This window comes from Triturus cristatus, chromosome 6 (assembly GCF_964204655.1).
Source record: "Triturus cristatus chromosome 6, aTriCri1.1, whole genome shotgun sequence".
In the NCBI taxonomy this organism is placed as follows: Eukaryota; Metazoa; Chordata; class Amphibia; order Caudata; family Salamandridae; genus Triturus; species Triturus cristatus.
In genome coordinates this window covers 1469984947-1470005726 of record NC_140589.1, presented here as the reverse complement: position 1 = coordinate 1470005726, position 20780 = coordinate 1469984947, and the positions used below count along the sequence as shown (strand labels likewise).

At 42.1% G+C, this 20780-nt stretch overlaps 1 protein-coding gene and 1 long non-coding RNA gene across 6 annotated transcripts in view; one reads left to right on the top strand and one right to left on the bottom strand.

Annotated features, from left to right (window-relative positions):
* The window catches only part of WDPCP (WD repeat containing planar cell polarity effector), a 2309940-nt gene that overhangs the window by 123975 nt on the left and 2165185 nt on the right, over positions 1 to 20780 (bottom strand). For all 5 annotated transcript variants that reach the window (XM_085612555.1, XM_085612557.1, XM_085612554.1 and 2 more), the window contains 2 exons: positions 14232 to 14332; positions 8115 to 8143 (listed from right to left, as the gene is read on the bottom strand). In XM_085612555.1, the coding sequence (XP_085468681.1) occupies positions 8115 to 8143; positions 14232 to 14332 (130 nt within the window). The remainder of the gene's footprint in view (positions 1 to 8114; positions 8144 to 14231; positions 14333 to 20780) is intronic.
* LOC146821559 (uncharacterized) overlaps positions 1 to 20780 on the top strand; it is a 451662-nt gene that overhangs the window by 426795 nt on the left and 4087 nt on the right. The window lies entirely within an intron of this gene.

The window sequence follows — 20780 nt, the reverse complement described above, 5'->3', positions numbered from 1 at the left end:
ACCCCCAGTAAGATGTCACATACTTCATTTTCCAAAATCTCTCTCTGCCGCCAGAAAAACAAAAGTAAACATCAATCTGCATGTTGAAAGAATGAACAGCAATTTGTCAGACAATATCGCCTGACATTTGACCTCTGTGACAAGATAAAAACAAAAAATGTAGACATCTTTATTGCTCTTTCACCTTCTGAACTTCAGAATGATTATTATGGGAGTGCTGCAGCACCCCCCACACTCCTACTTCCAGCGCCTATGAAATATTCCCAGAAGGTTTTCTCAGAATATTCACGAGAAAGCAACTGGAATATTGTGATGTCAAACACTATGGTAAAAGTGGCTATGAGTCAAGTGCCTTACATGTGGTTTACTGTAGGACATGGGTGTCCAATATAGGCCCAGGAGTGGCGAATCCACACCAGATTTTCAAAGTAACCAGTATTTAAATGATGTTCATTTAGATTAATTGTACATAAACAGTTTTATGCAAATAGCCATAATCTGTCCTCTTGGGCATACTTTGGGCACTCCCGCTTTAGCCGTTCAAAGGTTATGGATCCCAACTACTTGATTAATTTTTTTTATTTATGGGCAGTCTGGAGTTAAGCACCAATTTTACTAAATCACACACTATGATAGTGGGCACGAAATCGATTCAATTCAGTGTTTCTTAAATTAAGGGTTGCCTTATTTGTAAGGTCCAATCCTTTTCTTACATTTTGACTCATCTAATAAATTGCCTTACTTACAAACTAATAAAAGGCAATTATTATGCACATCTATTGCAACTGTATTTGACGTCTGTATTTGACGTCCCTTTGAGGCTGGGTAAGCCATGATTAATACTTATCAAGCTAAATGTGTTGCCACTTCATTATATGGCTCTGACATTTACGGTTACAACAATACCACCCATCTGCACATTGGGGTAAAAAGGTTTTTAGTAATCTTTTAACCTTGCCTCAGAGCTGTTCATCATACATTTCCCATGAAGAGTTGGGGCAGGGATAGATTGCTGATCTTATGAAACTACATCCACTTTTACTTTGGCTTTGTGTTTGGGTTCAGCCTGAGACGGCACTTCATCAGTTAGTTAATTAGTATGGACTGTCTCAGGCTGGAAAGCGCCTTGGAATTCATTAGCTCAATATTATTAGGTCCTCTTTTCTGGAACACTGTCATCCAGACCGGTTTCTTACGCTAGAATCAATTGTAAAGCAGATCTGCAGTGGACCAGCGTGGCCTTTTCGAAATGTTGGTGCGCCCTCAGAGAAAAGGGTGAATGGAATCAATCATCCTGTAGACCTTATCTCCTTCTGAAAATACCACCTTCGTTGGAACCGTATCTGATACTTGTCGCTTACAGTTACTTCCTTTTCTACTGATCCCTTTTAGAATGAATTGGGTGCAGTCTTCAGGGTATTCTTAAAAGTTGGTCGCATGCCTCAACACTCAGTCCTTGGGATTTAATTTCTTCTCAAGACACATGCATTTTTATCAAATTGTGTGCTTTTATAAACAATGCAAAAACCAAAGGAAATGATGGACGGAGTGTTGAACATTGCAAGCACTCACCCCCAGTCAACTGATCTGGGTTTAATCCATCACCGTTCTTTAGCCCACTCTGCCACCCCAGTTCAGACATGGCCATATGCAAATCAGTCTGACCCTGTGCCTCATGGGAACAGTCCAGCCCGAACTGCCAAGCCATGTCTTCCCTGGACCGGAAACAAGCTTCCTAGGACCAGTTTCTGGCATTTCAGCCGTCTTCAGCCAGGCTTGCTTGAATCCAGTGGCAAAGTGAGCAAGGGACTCACGTCTGAGCATACCCTGCCAACTTATGCCGATTATGGTGATTTGCATATGGCCATGTCTGAACTGGGGTGGCAGAGTGGGCTAAAGAACGGTGATGGATTAAACCCAGATCAGTTGACTGGGGGTGAGTGCTTGCAATGTTCAACACTCCGTCCATCATTTCCTTTGGTTTTTGCTTTGTTCGCCATAAGTTGGCAGGGTATGCTCAGACGTGAGTCCCTTGCTCACTTTGCCACTGGATTCAAGCAAGCCTGGCTGAAGACGGCTGAAATGCCAGAAACCGGTCCCAGGAAGCTTGTTTCCGGTCCAGAGAAGACATGGCCTGGCAGTTCGGGCTGGACTGTTCCCATGAGGCACAGGGTCAGACTGATTTGCATATGGCCATGTCTGAACTGGGGTGGCAGAGTGGGCTGAAGAACGGTGATGGATTAAACCCAGATCAGTTGACTGGGGGTGAGTACTTGCAATGTTCAACACTCCGTCCATCATTTCCTTTGGTTTTTGCTTTTATAAACAATGGCATAATATGGTCTTTTTCCATTACTAAAGAAAGAGAACTTGAGACAAGCTGGACCTGCTTTTATTTATTTGCAGTGGTTACCGGACCCCCACACACGCTTTATGGTTGCACGTTATTGGACAGGTGATGACCATGTGAGGTCTTTAGCAAGGGTTCAATATTGAAGTTCTTATACTTCTTTGGCTTACTGTGATAACCTTGTTATCTGGAGTTATTGACACTGTTATTGTTTCTTTTGTATTTTTAATGCAATATATTAGATAGTTATGCACGGTTATTTTGATAATATAAATATGTTGGTCTAATTTTAATGTCTTTAAGAAACAAAAACCAAATATAGGCTGAATGAATGAATCCCATGATGCTTTTTAATGTTATTTTCAAATAGTACAAGCAGTAATGGAATCCAGTAGAACACTTCTAGTACCCAATGCCCAGGACAGGGTCATAAAATACATCTTAGTATGCTAAAAGCTCTATGCAATGGCTATTATTATCAAAGTCATGCATTATTAACACATTGTATCATTCAATCATAAGTGTGAGTTTATTATCTTTTGCAATATTTAAGTTGCATTTCAATGCAGTTCCTTGTCTCAACATTACATATATATAAGTAGTGATTCCTCGGCCGTGATTGTGGTTGCCCTATCTAAATTGCTTTATGTGGCATGGTTTATTAGGCAAAAACTGTTAGCTCAATTTGAGAGAATCTATGCGTTCTGTGGCAACCAATGTAGGATTTTAATCTTTTAATAACGTCTAGTGTATTTGCTGGAGTTGCAGGGTTTTATGTATCTATCATAATTAATTTTTATGAGTTTTAGAATGTATTTTTTATATCGCTTATGTCTTGATGATGAAATCATATTTTCGATCTATCAATAAACTTTGAAACCTTTGGAAGTAGTGTATCTTCATTGCCTTGGCTATCTACGGCAGTCTCCCATTCGCTGGGCTCAGAATTCTGTGGCCCTTTACACATCGAATGGATCCAGAAGCTGCTGACCGTATGCGTTGTAACAATAAAACTACTTCTGGAACGTGGCATGAATTTGTTAATCCTACACTGTTGATTAGGACACACAGCAGGCGCTGAGGATGGCTCATCTTGTTGGATGCGTGGGTGAGTTCAACCCCACCTCGGTTTGGTCATCTACATACCAGTACAGACCTTTCACACCAGTGAACTGTTATTATTTGTCTAGCAATCCACGGCTAGCCCAAGCCTACCTTACGGATGTGTGGAGTGACTAAACTTGCACAGGATCTAGATATTACAGTCTCAGTACAGGGATGCACACGCACATTCTTTCCAGCTGCAAAGGTACAATTTAGTGAGTGCACCTTTTCACATGGCCACGCAGGCTGACGTGTTACAAAATGACACATTAATAAAGAATGGCATGTGCTCCACCCTAGCAGTCTGAAAGGAGGTGGCATGTGACTGAGTGGCTAGTACAGGCTGTCATGCATTACTTTGACATCGAGCCCTAGTTCAAGTGATATGCTGTGCTGGCTGCAAATAATCATGTGGAATAGCATTCTGAAGGCAGCTCTTTAAAGAACTGACTGCATTCTGGCTGGCCTCTATCCTTCGTCAGGGAAGGCTTAAGCAAATGTTCTTTTGTATAAAAGGAGGCGGGAGTACACTGCATGAAATACCAGTGCACAATTCATCACGATGCATTGTGGTAAATGCAGTACATTATAACTCTCACTTTAGTTGAAAGTCTTTAGTATTCACCATTGTTTGTGCAACCAGAGCTGAATATCTCTAGACATGTGTTTCATGATTGTTGTCCTTCTTCTGTAGAGAGCAACAAGTAACATTTGAGGGTGCTGGAAAATCTGCTCACAGTTGAATCAGGTTTAATAGCACTCACAGAGCGAAGGTGCATCCCAGAGCTCGTCAGCCCAACAACTCAGCAAGGAGCTAATCACAAAAGGAGGAGGGAGCACACTTGCCTGGCATACCAGCGCACAATTAGCCCAGATGCATTGTGGTAAATGCAGTGCATGATAACCCTCTCTTTAGTTGAAAGCCTTTAGTATTCACAATTGCTGGAGCAACTAGTGCTGTGTATCTCTAGACACGTGTTTCAGGGTTTTTGTTCTTCAGTAGAGAGTAACAACAAGTGAAATTTGGGGGTGGTAGCAATGCTGAAAATGTTATCAAGCACTGCATTTACCATAAAGCATTGGGGCAAACTGAGTGCTGGGAGGTGAGGCAGTGTGTACTCACCCTCCTTTTGTCCTTTAGTGTAAGCTAAGCTGCAGTTGCATAGCATGTGTTAGCTTTGCTCCATCTGCTTTTCATCATGTTGTTTTAACAAAGCCATTTTGGGGTTCATTTAGAGTTCTGCACTAAATCCTGGATTATACTGAGATGTAGTATTGCTGCAATATTTAGGGGTACAGTAAAAAATAGAGATTACTACTACTGAGAGAACCACTACTACTGCTGCAGACTATGAAACTGATCCATAAAAACATGTCTGGATATAAAACTACTTTTATATTCGGAAATACAACCGCTAGTGTGTCACAAAAGATGACTCTACCCCAGCGTAACAGGCAGCAGTAAATTCGGAAAAATGGGCAGGGAGTGGGCAATTCAAATCGTTCTCCACCTCGTAACTTTGTGAACGCCCACAAACAAATCAGTTTTTGAGCATTCACAGACCCCTTCATGACCCTGGGAATTCTCCGGAATTTACATAAGTTCAGGGCTGCAGTAAATCAATTTTACACACAGGAAAGGGAAACAGAACAACCCCAAACCTTAATCGGGTTGTTGGGGGACGGGTTTACACACCGCAAACATTATTTTGATGTGGAGGAAAAAAAGCAAAGAAAAGCATTTGAATTGCACAAAGGTGCTGTATTTCCCCAGCCTAGACTTTACTACCAATAGAGTTTCGTATTGGGGAATTCCGGCCCCCAAAAAAACCTCTCCAGAAGCACCACTGATAACTTTTGTGAATAGTATCAAATTGTAAATCTACACGTGTGCACAGGAGTAGATTTATAACTATTCTTCGTGACTCGCGGCCCCCGTTTATGGCGCACAAATTGCCACTGGGAGGTCCTGAAGTTGGTACTGCCTTTTTTGCCCTTCATCAAACACCAGGCGTTTGCTATAGTTACACTGCAATTGCATTTTTGTTGAAATTGCATTTTCAATTTAATGCAGTTTTTGTGATTCGATGTAGTAGAATCGCAACGCTCAATCATTTTCTGTCACTACTGCAAGCCTTCAAATTAGATCTATTGTTGATTATGGTATGTTCAGATATCAACATTTGTATAACGCTTTTAAAAAAAATTGTAGTGCCCTCGACATTGCATACGGTATCCCCTCACTTCCGGAATTCCGAAAGGCCCTCAAGACCTGGCTGTTCGAATAGGCTTCTGGAACCTACAAGTGCCTAGGAACCCTATCGGGTGATTAGCCGTTCTTTATAAATCCTGATTTAGTGATTGATTCTAGGCTTTAGTCAACCAGAGTCAAAGTGGTTTGATGTCGCTGGGTTTGCTGTGGGAAGATTGCTCAGTGGTTGTTTTGCGCAGTGATGGTCTTTATTGGTAAACAGGGAGAATAAGATGCTTCTGATCATAACAGGGATCTTTGTAGGGTATGGATGTGTCGATCAAAGGACCTTGCAATGTAATTTAGTTTCACTGCAGAGCAAGCAAAGGTGTCTTTTGCACCAGTATCTTGAGGACACCCACTTTTCAAGTGTTTCTCTGACAATAGCACCTCCTACAGCAATAAGCATTAACAAAGCCACAAGAAAACATAAGACAGACATGCAAAAATGTATTTCCATGCTATAGTACATTAAAGCCAATGGTAATACTGGTGGTAGATTAGTCATGGTATTGATAGTAGTAATGTGGTCTAGGTGATGGTGCTACTGGTGATAGTAGTAGTGGTATTCTTCACAGTGATATTAGTGGTGGTATTTATTGTTTGGTGGTGGTATAGATAGTTAGGTGGTGGTGGTGGTGGTGGTGGTAGCAGTGGGAGTAGGGTTGTAGTATTATCAGTGATAATCCAACAGGTGGTGGTTGCAGTGGTGTTACTGATGGTAGTACTGGCGGTAAAATTCATGCTGGTGGTGGTATTGGTAGTATTATTTTTGGTAGGATTAGTAATATCAGTAGTGGTGGTATTGGCGCTTTCATAGCATTGTTAAGGAGAAGCAATGCATGTCCAGATATTAATAAGCATTTTTTTAGATATATGTGTTTTATTACATTACATGCAATAAATTGTTGATGCTTTTTTATTACAATCCACAGCATGAAATATAAAAAAATCGGCTCAGGGGAAGCAAAATAAGAGTTTATTATTAAAAATGGTGCCCTTACTAAAAAAACAAAATGGCCGTTTTTATGAACAACTGCCTGGACCCTTGAAGAGGAGTGTTATGAAAAGGAGTTAAAAGGTGACGTTTTGTTGGTATCTGGTGAACTTAAAAGGCATGCATAGCCCCATATTACACAGCTGAAACTTCTGACAAAAGGTCAAAATCTACTTTGCATCTTTAAAAACCCCTAATTGTGCACTAGTCTTTACTTTGTGAACAAAATTACTGTAAATCAAACAATATAGTATGGTGACAGCAAAGTTAAACAAATGACTGCACATGAACGTAAAAGAGCTATTAGCCTGTCATAAAGACAAGCACCTATCCTTATGGCAGATTTATGCACCAAAGCAACACGCATCTCCTAAATAAATAAAAAAAAGCCATAAATCAGCCTTTAAAATGTCATTGTGTCAGCAAAGTATACGCATCAAACCACACGCACGGTTTCTCAATTGCAAGCTATGCATCATGTCACATCTGTAGTTTAACTAAAAGAACTAAATGATTCCCCATCACAAGATACAGCGGGGTCCCATCTGATTACTCAGGACAAGACTATAAGGGGTTGTAGTCCTTTGGCATAGCAATATGGAACTACAGGCTGGGTGCTACAGACTAGGAAGGGCTCCTGCGGCCAGCAGCACTTAGGAGAGAGCACTTCTTGAGGCTAGTGAGGGAGGTAGTCTGGCCAAGTAGTCTGGCCAGGAAGTCCTATGGATCTGAAACGGAAGGTCTGGACTGAGGCGTCCCCTACATTGAGTCACAAAGAGTGCATGGGTGGGGGGGGGGATAAAAAGCAGGTTTGACTGTGGCTACTGGCTGAATAAGAAGATGGACTCCTGATTTTGAGAAGGGACACTCAAGGCAGTGTGCCTGAGGGGAACTCATCTGCACTGATGCAGGTTTGCAGAAGACGGACAATCATATCAGCTCAGAAGTAGTCCTTGAGCTGGAGTGTACTGTGTACTCGCCTGTTGTGTGATACTGACAGCAGTACTTCTCATATAAAGCTGTGCTCTCAAATAGTAGTCCAAGTCTCTAGGTCAGGGCTCTAGTACTAAAATTGCTAAGAAGAACTAAGATGCCCTTGTCTATAAATTTACTCGCCTTTGTTTTTAGAGCTCACATTTGCACATGTAAAAAGTGCAGATGTTCTGTATCAAGTATAAAATTCTATCAGCGGCATGAATGTTCTACCAAGAAAAGTATGTGTTGCTTGCTTACTGGAAGCTACCACTGTCAGAGATATTAACAAAGAGACATAGTTAACTTAAAAATAACATTGGTACTGTATCTCCAGAAGAGGGATTCATACTGCTCGCTCTGTTCCTAGTGGAAAATAGAGATGACACTCATTCAGAAAGGACTCAGATCACGTACAATAATAGGTTAATGAGACGTACCTCATCTCTTGAACCTCCTTCCACGCTTCCTTTCAAAAGGAAAACATAAAAGTATAAATCAAGTGACAACTCAACGCAGACATTAATATAACAGTAAATGGAGAGACATTTCTCATAAATCAATACACTTTAATCTAGTTTGTGCTAACGTTTTACTTGTATTCATTTAGTTTAGACAAATGTCAAAATTATTTGTATTTGTATTTGTATTGATAATTTACTGATGGTAACTCAAATGGTCCTCTAACTTTCTTAGGGACCAAGATGACTAATCAATTTGTTTTATATCAGTGATCAGGAATCAGTGTGTGTGCCCTCCACAGTAATCATTGTGTCCCTCTGAGCGTGGACTGGGTACCCTTAGGTCTTCACACAGGAGTTCAGGAACACCCATCAGTTTCTGTAGAATGCCTCCATAAATGACAGGTGGTAAATACTGTAAAAAGGAGTTTATCTACACAAACCGTTGAGAGGCAAAACTGGTTGTATGGTACCACATTTACAAGAAAGAATTAAGGCTATGCAGTTCCCTTTGGCCCTTGTTACTCAAAAGGAGAGGAACAAGATTGAGACCGTGAGAACAGGTGTCTGGGTTGACCATTCTATGTATTGTCTCCTGGGTAATTACCTCATTGAGTAGGAGACAGTGGATGTCAAGTAGCCTCAATTGCAGACTACCCATCTTGAGCAAACAATCTAGTCAACACCCCATTGCCCCCATCACCAAAGCCCTCATGATACCTCCAAAATCCTCCTGCACAAAATATTGCAAACCTGCAGTACCCCAATACATATCTACTTGCACATCAAGCCACGCTCACCTGGCTCTACAGCAATACGCTATCATCAGCTTCCTTCAGGCAAGTGATATTCTTGCAGGAATCAAGCATAACCAAGGCCAGCTTGCAAAACACTGCTACCACCCAAAGCAGACAATGGGAGCAAGAGAGGGTTGAGGTCAGACGGGCATCAGGCAGCAATCCAACATAACATATTTTGTGAGAAGGAAACACTTGTGCATCACTAATTCAAATGGAGGGAGCACACCTTATAAACAGGTTCTGGGATGATCTAAGAGGGGAGGTGAGGTGAGTTTCCATAAAAAGTTGAATTTATGTGGTAGTGTGTATTGGTTCCCTGTGAGTAATTCACATCAAGACTCAATTAAGTATTATTACTCACTAAAGCACTAATTCCTGGCTGTTAATAGTTCAGTCAGATTTAAAATGATGAGGGAGACGAGGAGCAAAAATTAAAGTTGTTAAAGTCCCATGTCTTTAATCTAATTCGAGAATCCCCTCTATTGCACCACTTTTAAAGGCTTGCAAGTGATGAACAGGAGAATCTGTTGCAGTAGCTCAGGTCTTCAACAGCGGAAGATTTTTCATTGGCATTTTCTGCTGTCTCCAACTCCTGCATTCTCCCAGATAAGAGCAATTGCAGCTCTCTTCTCATCTATGTCATTGTATATCATGATGATCGAATGCATTAGAGCCCTCTCAACCTGTGTAATTTCTGTTTCCTTGGCAGATTTCTCAGTTGATTTGCTGTACTTTTTAGCAGAGGTGCCTCCTTTGGATAATATCCCTGGGAAATCAAACAAGGCATAAGGCAGAAATACTCATCAAATTATTACAGGGGTTTTGTAGCTTGTTCACTGTTGCTCCGAAGTGTCACTGCAACACAATGTAGGCCTTTCACAGTCACAGGCCCTGCATCCAGCACACTCAGTGGAGATCCAGCTTCCATAGGTTTTAAACAGTTCAACAAGTTACTCACCTTCGTTAAAGCCTTATCTGGTAGAGACTCTTTCTAGCTGCAGATTCCTTACCTTAAAATATTACCCAGGTGTCAGACTGGATTCGGAAACTTTTAGTGAGCAGTACCCCTGCGTGCCGGTAGGTGGCATTGTTCAGCTCTGCGTGGCTTCATTGGCGTCATCCGCACTGGAAGTGATGTGTGCAGTGCCTACATAGGCACCATCCCATTGCACTGGCGTCAGTTTCTTTTTGCAACTTTCCCACCAGAAGCATAGAGTGTCGAGGAACACTGACCACTGGTGCACTAAGCTATGGCCCAACTCTTTACTCTACATTCAGTTTGCAGAGCGGGAAGAATTGGTAAGGAAACTGGGGCTAGATACAGTCTCTACCAGATAAGGTATTACAGAAGGTATATAAGCAGTAGATTTATTACCTTAGAATAGACACCCATGCAATACCTCCTTGTAGGTGGAGCTGCGATATGGATTGACTAAAAAGTCCTATAGCACCGAACAGGCAAAGTGACCGTCACCATACAAAAAAAGACCTGATTATGGATGAACACTATACAATTTCAGAATCCTTGGGGCAGTCTGAAGCTATCTCTGCCAAGGACTGGCTTCGCCAGAATGCCAGTCATACCTGGTTTGTCAACTCACCGGACATCGTCCCATCTCATGAACAAAACCAGAAAAAAAGGTGTGAAAGGTCAGAAAGTACCTCACGTAAGCATCACCAAAGGAGCTGCTGGTGGTACTTATTAGTTTGCTCACAATATCATCATTGGTAACTCTCATAACCGCAAAGAAAGAAAAAGATTGTGCCCAGGTTTTCTAAGAGGGGAAACATGAACTAGAAAGAATAAACGGAATGCAGTGTTAATGCTTGTGTCATTCGTAAACCAATTGGACCACGTGGTGTGAAAGAAGAAAGTTGCTTCTCCAAGCTAAAATGAGTTGTGACTCACTTGATGTGCCATTGTCCACACACCTGAACAGGCACTCCCAGCTATTAGCTATTAATAACGGGCTCCTTTCCCTGCTATCACACTGTGGGCTTCGCTCCGCAGGCAATTCTTGTTACACGTATATATTATTTAGTCCTGATGATGCTCCCCTGATTGTTTAAAAGGGATCGAAACATCGTTGATCTTTAGTACCATGACTATGACAATACCCTATTTTTGTTTATTTAATAGCATGGGTACCAGAATAGATGTCACAGTAATTGTTTATTCTAGTCACTTTTTTCCAATGTCTGTGTTGTGTTACCCAACGTATATGGTGTCTGGTTTATTTTACTATTTTTCATTTTGATTCAATTCTGTTATTACTTCATTCAAGCAATGGTGGCACAGAAACTATTTGACTTCTATGTTTATTTTTAAATAATAATTTGTTGGAAGGGACAGCCTGTTCCTCTATAATTAAATACACCCATGGTCCCTGACATACCTTTGGGTTTCCTTGTCTACGAAAATATATTAAACACCAAAATCAGCATGTTATTCCATAATAGGAGCTATTTGTTGCACCAGATAAATAACGTGCCCCCCAGTATTATTATTTATCAGGGACGATAAATAACGCCTTAACTCCTAATCAGGCCCTTAGACTGGTATCGTTATCCAGCCAATTTACACAAATTCTAACTCAACGTCAGCCCCAAATGCTGGAGAGGCTGCGATGCAACAGATGGTACAAGACACATCTGGAGGGATTATACCAATTTCTCTCAGTTCTGGTCTGAGATTCTAGAGGCCCTTAAGGGGATTCTGGGTTACCCTGTCACTAAGGACATACCCACAGTCTCACTGGGATTGAGAACATACACCTTGAAATACCAGACCTTAAAAGAACAATCTAGTGGAACGGCTTGGGAACAACTAAACTTATTGTTGCCTCACACTCGATAAACCCCCCCCCCCACTAACACAATGACATAAACATGTATTGCGGACAATAGTGATTGAAAAATTTACTGTCAACAAAGACATAGGAAAACAGATTTTGAAATGGTCTGGGGCCTTGTGCTGATCCACCTCTCGTAGGTAGTCCTGTCATTGTCTCTACCGCCGAGGTTGAAAGCTTTGAACTTACTGATAATGTAAAACATAGTGGGGAAACACAGTGAGGATCCAAGCTCACTCGAACCATGGAGAAAAAGTTAGATCTGATGAACAGTGGGATACGCGATTCTATAGCCCCACCCTACTACATACTATATTGAGGGATGTGGGAAATACCACTGGGTTAAGTGGGAAGTTGGGGCTTAGTGGGAATGGTACAACTTTGCAGGGTTCTTCTACTAGAAAAGAGCTTTCCAATGTAAATAGAAGATGTACTGTTTTTTGGATACTATTAACAAACATATGATGTACACTATGCCCCAGTAACCGTGGAATTATGCATACTATGCTCTCTTTCTTGTTGAGTTGTCTTTATATTAAAACAACTTGCATCTGCTCAGGGCAGAAACAGGCAAGCATAACCAGAACATAGCTCAAGACCCTGATTGAAGGGCAATAGTAGACAGAAATGAAGAAACTAAGAGGAATACGAGGAACCAGCTAACATGAGTTGCCGATCACACACCAGTAGGACCATCCACCTAACTCTGACCAGAAACGACTTGAGTCATGAAGGCCCAATGCGCCAAACCTCCCGAAGGTGAAGTGGAGGACAAGAAGAGGGCGAAGATGTGAGTTGAATTGCCCCCAAGTGAGAAGAAATCAACCGAGATCAGAGGCAATGGAACTAAACTAAGACCACATCAGAAGCAACTGCTGGTCTGGGAACAAGACATCTCACTGCACTGCTTAACATTACCATCACATAATGCAGAAGCCCTGAACTTCAATTGTCCAGGCTCCTAGCAGAGTACAGTCATGAGGGTCTCGGAAAGTTTCTAGACCAGATTCTACTAAGAGGCTAGGAACTGGGAAGGTAGCCTAGAATGGGCAAGAAGCATGCCACAGACCGACGTGGAGAATCATCTTGCTATAACCAAACAAAACATGTAGGAGAACAAGACAACAACAGGGTGTGACCGAAGGTTATAGCTCATAATAGGAATCATCCGTCCAACCATATGCCTCGGCACAACAACCCAGTGCAGAAAAACGCAAGATCTGAACTACTAATACAAGTGCAAGGAACAAGCCATACTAGGCATTATGCCAATGCAAGCAGAGGTGACCTTCTGCCAGAACTAGTATACAGTTCCCAAGAAAAAAATTGGGGAAACCCTTATCTTTAGTACCAGAAGGAACACCTCCTTCCCACTCTCCACACATACAATTGCAGATGCACTAAACCAGTGCATGTGTGTAGAGGAAGGTCAGAAGGTACCCCTCAAACGTTTTGGGGACATCCCAAGACATGACACACCCCTTTAGCACCACAGACAGCATGATGGCATAGTTAACAATCAACTTAAGTATGTCTCCCATGTGACCTAGTTCTTCAAAAACCGTCAGCCTGCCTGTACAGCTTTTGTAGTATGCTCAAAGAAAAAGTCATCAAGCTAGATAGGTAAGGGATGTGCCCATCTGTGCCTCTCTAGGACCTTCTCAGACCCTGTTCAGGAAAGATAAAAGGTGTCAAAATATAAGTCCAGCAAATGAGCCTGGTCAGCCCTCCGGATCTGGCCTCAGAGTCCATGCTATAAAGGTCAAAGAGGATGAACAGGAGTTTGAACAGCCAGAAATAGTATCGAGAGCAATACAGAAACCTTTAGAGCAGAAGAAAACTTAAGAAGAGAGTGCATTGGATCCACGTCAAATGGCATAAGGACAACAGAGCTGATGTTATAGTGCCAGGAGGCATCATAAATGGCTCTGTGACTTCATATCTAGGAGGAGTAGGAGTCAACTTTGAACAATGGTGCCACCTATCCGTACAGGGGAGCTTTTGCAAATTTTACAGATCCAGTCTGGCACCTAGAGGAGATTCATGAGTTGAGCAATCTGTAGGAAGAAGTATCCTCCAGAAATAAACAGAAAGAGAAAAGAGGAATAGAGCAGGAGCTATGCACAGAGATTGTACTAGGAAAAAAATGCTTGCCGACCCAAGACGAGGACTTGGAAGAAAGCTTACTGAGTAGGCAAAATCGATAGTTAATGCCTGCAAATAAAGCTTTCCGATTGACTATTCGAATAATAACATTCTTCTGTGGGTGATACTAAAGACCACATTAGGTTTTGCAGAGTTTGCAGACTAAACATCAGCATTTCAGAACACTTCTGCTGCTACCTTGGACCTTCTTCTCCTCTCTGACTCTAACCTGGGACAACTTGTGCCCTCTTTATCAACTACATTCTTCTAAATTCTGATGGTCATATGTTAAGCCTTACCTTCACGGTTCCAACATCGCGTTTTGTCCACCAGAGATGAAGCAATAACATCAAATCCAAGTTCCATGTTTGTGTCAGGTGCCTTTCTTTGGCTTAATTGTCTACAAAAAAGAGGAATTAACATTTATGAAGTAGAAAGGATTTGAATGATTACTGTCTTCTTGAGTGTTGTAAAGGCAATAGACCATTTTTAAGATATAGCTGTAAGTAGTTAGTGTTTCTTCATTTATTTATGCTAAAATATTTAATTTTACCTTTTATTTGTGGCTTGTGAAGGTCTCAAACCTATACAAACATTTAATATCTGCTTAGGGAGAAATGTGTTTGTCTTGTTCTTATTTCTTTCAGGAAAGTAAGGTATGTTAATCTAAAGAGCTGTTATGAACAGTGCAGCTGAGAGATCAGTAATATTAGAACTGCAAGAAAATAGTATTAGAGAGGATGTAAAACATATTGCCCAAACTGCTGCATTTTATTTTTATAAAGCAGTTTAGTAACTGATTTTTAACCCAGATGCATCCTGACACAAAAAGGGTTTTCCACACTATAAGTGGTGCAGGTAAAACGAGCTAAAACAAAGGATCCAGTCAGTAAAAAAAAATGTGTCTCTTGGACCATGAAAATTAGTCATTAATATCATCAATTTGAAAGGTAAAAATTTCAACAAATGTAAAAAGCAGTCTCACCATTCCAAAACACATGATAATTTTCTTAAAAATAGAGATGGGCGAGGCCTTAAAAATACAGATCAAACAAGTTACTTAACTTCAGTAACTCCTTTTTTGGTAGAGACTCTAGAAAACTGCAGATATCTCCCCTTGTGATCATATCCCCAGGCGTCAGACTGGATCCAGAAACTTCCGTAGGAATTTTCTTGTGGGTCAGTAGGTGGCGCTGTGCAGCTCTGCGATAGATACGCCCCATCCTGGCATTGGAGCCCCTATGTTATGTTATGCTAACTACATTTATTATAGTGCAAAACTATTCATCCCTGTAGATATGTCTTGATGCTAATCTGATACAGACAAGCAACATCAACTGAGCTAGATCAATCGACTAGAATAGCCATGTTTTTAAAAGTTGTTTGAACTTTCCAAATTCTGAGCATAATCGAATATGCAGCGGTAGTTTATTCCAGTGCAAGGGAGCGAGATAGGAGAACGATCTCCCGCCATATCTGACAGTGCAAATTTACAGAATTTGCAAAAAGGCTTTGTTTTTACATCTTAACAGTCTGTTCGGGTTATGCTTTCTGAGCCTATTTTGCAGGTAAGAAGGAGCAATCCCATTTAATGACTTATCTGTAAGACAGCATATCTTAAAGATGAGCCTTTTCCCTGATAGGTAACCAGTGCAAAGAGTTCAGAATCGGAGCAGAAGAGGATCTGGATGGAAGACTGCAAACTAGTCTGACTGTCAAATTCTGTACTACTTGTAGTTTGGACAACAAAGTCTCATTTGCAGTCACCAATAAAGCATTGCCATAGACTAAACGACTTACAATTAAGGCTTGCACAAGAGTTTTCCTGGAAGTTGGAGCGATCCAAGGAAAAACGTTTTTCAATAATCGCAAGGTGACGAAGCCGTTTCCACGAATAGTAGATATATGCTATCCTAAATGTGTGCCACCTCCATGCTCTGGCATAAGTTTCTTTCTGAACTCTGTCAGCACCAGGGGACGTGGAGCTCATAAAAATCAACATGCAACAGAGTGAAGATGCTTTCAATTAATGGAACCTAAGTAATGTGTAGGAGTTCATTCCACAGAAAACAGGGAGGAGGGGGAGGAATCCACAGTTTGGGTCTGTACCAGAAAAGGTATTGCCAAAGGTAACTAACTTTATCTTGTGAAAAATCTTTTTCTTATTGCAGATTTCTCAATAGATACCAAAGCAGTACAATTCCTCCAGTTGTGGGTCTAAGGAATGGATCAAACCAGGAAATTCTGCAGGACAGAGCAGGCAAAATGCCCCTCCTGCTGGACCTGTCTATCCATCCAGTAATGCTTAGTGAACGTATGAACATAACCCCATTTAGCAGCCAGGCAGATGTCACAGACTGGCACACCATGCACCAGTGCAGTGAAAGCAGCCTTTGCTCTAGTGGAATGGGTATGTAACCCTTTAGGGGATTGCTCTTTGGTCAGCACATAGCAGATGAGGACAATCCATCAGGAGATGGTTCTCTTCTGCACCACTTTTCCATTTTTAACGTCAGAGAAATGGATGAAAATGTATCATCCTGTTGATATTCCCATCAACAATCAACACAGAATCCAAGGGCTCTTTTTGGGTCAAGACAATGGAGATGGTCTGCTTCTTTGGAGATATGAGGCGATGCATAGAAAGCCAGCAAGGTGCTGGATTGCCTTATCTGAAAGGACATGACTACCTTGGGCACGAATGTTACTTTTGTCCGGAGTATCAGTTTGTCTGGAAAGAACGAAGTATACAATGGTACCACGGACAATGCTTGTAAATCACTCGCCTGGCCGATGTTATGGCTTGAGGAAAATTGTCTTGATGGTTATGGATGCTCCGGATCCACGTTGACAGGTGCGGATGAAATGAACTGATGATAGCCCACAGAGGTGGTGTGTATATATAGGGACACCGATATCACATCTGGGGCTAGGCGGGTCCTTCGCGAAACTGATCGGCGCCACCTACTGATGCACAAGGGAATTGCAACAAAAGTTTTCAGATCCAGTCTGACGCCTGGGGATAATCACAAGGTGAGGAATCTACAGTTAGAAATCACTATCAGAAATATTTTTTTTTGGGGGGGGGGGGGGGGATGAGGCTAGGATAGCCAACATGGCGGATGAACTCTAATGAGGCCCCACTCACCCACGCCATAAAATCAATGATCTGCCTTAAATCCTGCCTCAAGCGGAATGACTAAACTTTCCCGGACACCAGGCGGTATCGACGAGCGGCTGGAGAGTGGATGTGCCAAACATTGGCCGCGAACTGAGTGCAGTGCCGACTGTAGCTCAACGCGGGTCCAGGCCTACTGACGCAGTGGCCGCCTCAGGATCCATCAGGTGGCCGAGGAGAGCCCAAAGATGTGGGGAACGATGTTGAGGCCCCAGAAGGTGAGTCAGCACAGCTGTGTAGCCGGTGTGATCGGGGGGGCTCCGCAGCTTCTGCAGGAGAGGGCGCTCGGTGTGCCTACAGCGGGATCGGGCCCGCCTGGCCGCAGGTGCGGCATACGTCGGAAGCCCCCTCTGCCACACGAGGGTTGCACCTTGCCCAAGAAAGATCAGGCTGGGAGCATCGAGACCCTGCGGGTCATGGTGGAGAGAGCCAAGGCCACTCGGGCAAATCACTTAGGGCGCTATAACCGGCCCGCGACCCACAATACTGCGGATGGAGCAAGGTCCAATGTTGCTATAGCCTGGGGGCAGTGAGATTAAACTAGGCAAAGGTGCGCCCGGTGGGCCCCACGGGGGACGCTGCATAACACCCTCTGAGCAGACGGTGAGTGCGGGTCCCCCCTGGGCCACTCGTGCACTTACACACAGCACATCTTGCTCCCAGTGGCTGGTGGACACGCTGCCATATTTATAACTACATTCCTACCATTTAAAAGAAAATGCTGTATTTCGCAAAGTGCAAAACAATGTTCCATCAAGTGCATAAAAATGTTCCTTATTATTAAAATTTTTGCAAAAGAGTTTTCTGCACTTTAAATTTCTCCCATTTAAAAAAAAAATGGTTGTATGTTTTGTATGTTTATGTTTTAAATTTAACTGTGCCGCATACGGCGAATGGAATGTCCTATGCCATGTGTACATGCCACACATGCTCTCAATCACCAATACACGTATATCCTATTTACTCACATATGTTCATACATCCCCACAGACCATGCACTCACTTTTGCACATGACAGCCCTTTCATGGTACATTAGTAGGGGGATACACCAGCCTTTTGTGTGAGTGCAGGGCAAAGCCTATACAAGTGTAAAGTCTGAACGCCCTCTCGAAGCCCAGGAAGGCCATCAGTAAGCACATGAATGCAGATGTAATACTGCCACACCCAACCCTTCCTGTGTGATGGCTGTATGGAAAGTATGCACAAAGTGTAGCTGTCACACAGGCCTAGACGTGGATTGGAGTCAGGCTGCAAAGCACAAAGAGTCATAAGCACAGAAAAATGCCCACTTTCTAAAAAAAATAATTTCTAAAATAGTGATGTAAAATCAAACTATACCAGTAAGCAGGATTTATCACTACCATTCTAAACATAACAAACATGGCAACACTACTCCTTTCTGATCAAGAATTACCACTTAAAAGAATATAAGGGAATTCCTAATGCTAGCCTATGAGAGCAGTAAGCCTCATAGCAGTGAGAAACAAAAAAGGCTATTTTTCACTACCAGGGACTTACACTAAATTAAATATGCAAAACAGGTGTAAAACAATCATACTATGTTTTAGAGGAGAGAGCACATGCACTTTAGCACTGATTACCAGAGGTAAAGTGCCCAGAGTCCTAAAGCCAACAAAAAGGTGGTCAGAAAAATAGGCGGAGGAAGGCAAAAAGTTTGGGAATAACCTTCAAAAAGGGCCAGGTCCAACACACCTTCATAACCAAGACTAGAAATTTGGAACTGCTTTCCTTATTTTCAACAATTTCAATGGACCTACACCTCTCACAGTAAGCAGCATTTAAATAATCCAGCCACAAGTCACTACTTTCCAAAGCCATCACAATACTTTCCTGTAAGACCTTCATTCGCAGAAGCCATCCTTACCTCTGAAACAGTGTCATGCTGAGCCTGAGAATATGTATATCTTGACTGTTTTACACTGACTCATTATGTTTGTCCTATCCCAGCCTCTATTGAGTGATATTTATATCCCTCAGATCATGCACAGGTTCCTGCCCTTCCCATCTCCATTTACAACCCTCTACATCACAGGTTTCCATGGCAACGCCATCTACTCAATTTAATTTTGCTGTGCTTACTTCATTGTTTCTAGTTCTTACTGTGGCACTGGCCACCAGTATCCTATATAAACTGACATATTCTTTGATGACCTCCTCTGAAAGGATGTTGAGTTCAGTTTCTGAAAATGTATTTCTATGTTACATTTCAGTTATTCCAAATAGTCTTCTGTTGGATTTGGAAGAATGTTTTCCAAATGACCGGTCTATAGGGTGGATCTTTGAACAAGTGCAGTACATCTCCCTATACAGTTACTGTAGTGGAAAGGTTTTCTGATATGCCTGGAGCTATTTCCATGTTCTGAACTACCTCACTGCACAAATCTTCATGGCATCAGTGCTGTATCTTAAATAAGGCAAAAAGCCTTTTAAAACAAGTATTGGCATAGCCAATAGGTCTCGCTTTTTGGACCGTATAAATATTTAGTTATGCAGCAGAATATCCTTGGTGCAACAACACCAACTGTTGCATGGCTAAACACTTATAAGGTCCCAAATGCGAGACCTATTGGCTATGCCAATGCTTGTTAAAACATGTAACTCACCCCGAGGCTAGGCCCTAAACTACGCATGGGGCAGGGTGCACTGTATTTTACCAGAGCACTGGTCCAACATGCACAGAGGAAGGCAACCTCTTGGTTGAGAGCAGCACTGAGTTAAGTGGCGTGGTACTGTGCCTGTGACCCTGGAGCACTTCACAAACAGACAGAGGCTCGGTATCTGCTGTATCTGACTTTGCCCCTTCGCAAGACTACGGTGCACTTTTATTGTTTAAGTGGCATCACAATGGAGCATACTATCACTCCACACCCTGCGGGTGCATCCTCACTAAACACTCTTTACTCCACATATTAAAAACGTCCACCACCACTTTTGTCCACAAATTCAAATAAGACAAACTACACGGACCAACAAAAACACCAAGACACAAATCAGACCAGTTACTAATTCAACAAGCATTGGCATAGCCAATAGGTTTCTCCTTTGGGACCTTATTAGTGTTTAACCATGCAACAGTTGATGTTGTTGCACCAAGGATATTGTGCTGGATAACTAAACACTTATAAGATCCCAAAAGCGAGACCTATTGGCTATGCCAATGCTTGTTCAGTTTGCCCGCAGTGCTCTTCGGGGTTTGGAGTGCCATCCAGTGCATGCAGTGGATTTCCGATGCAAATAGATTCTTAAAATCGTTTTCCAAGTAAGAAGAACCTCATTACAACTTTAACAGCCATGCTTTTTCCCAGACCCGATACTTAAGTAGCTATGTAGTTCACAGATTAGTAACCCATTTACTGTAGCATGGTTTTATCTGTTGTGTAGTAAACATTTCATGTAAGGTACGGGGCATACAATGTGCGCATTTACTTTAATGTTTTGGGGAGAGGCATGTATATGTGATGAATGGCTTATAATGCTATGCGTATGGTTATCACCATAAGGATTTCACGCAGTTATTGTGCCGATGATTAGTGTTCATTATTGTGCACTCGCATGCTGTCGTCGACAGCATATCCTTACTCACAAGAAAGACTTCTGAAAACAGTTTCTGAAGCGGAAGTATGGAGAGCAGGCATGTGTGTCATGAAA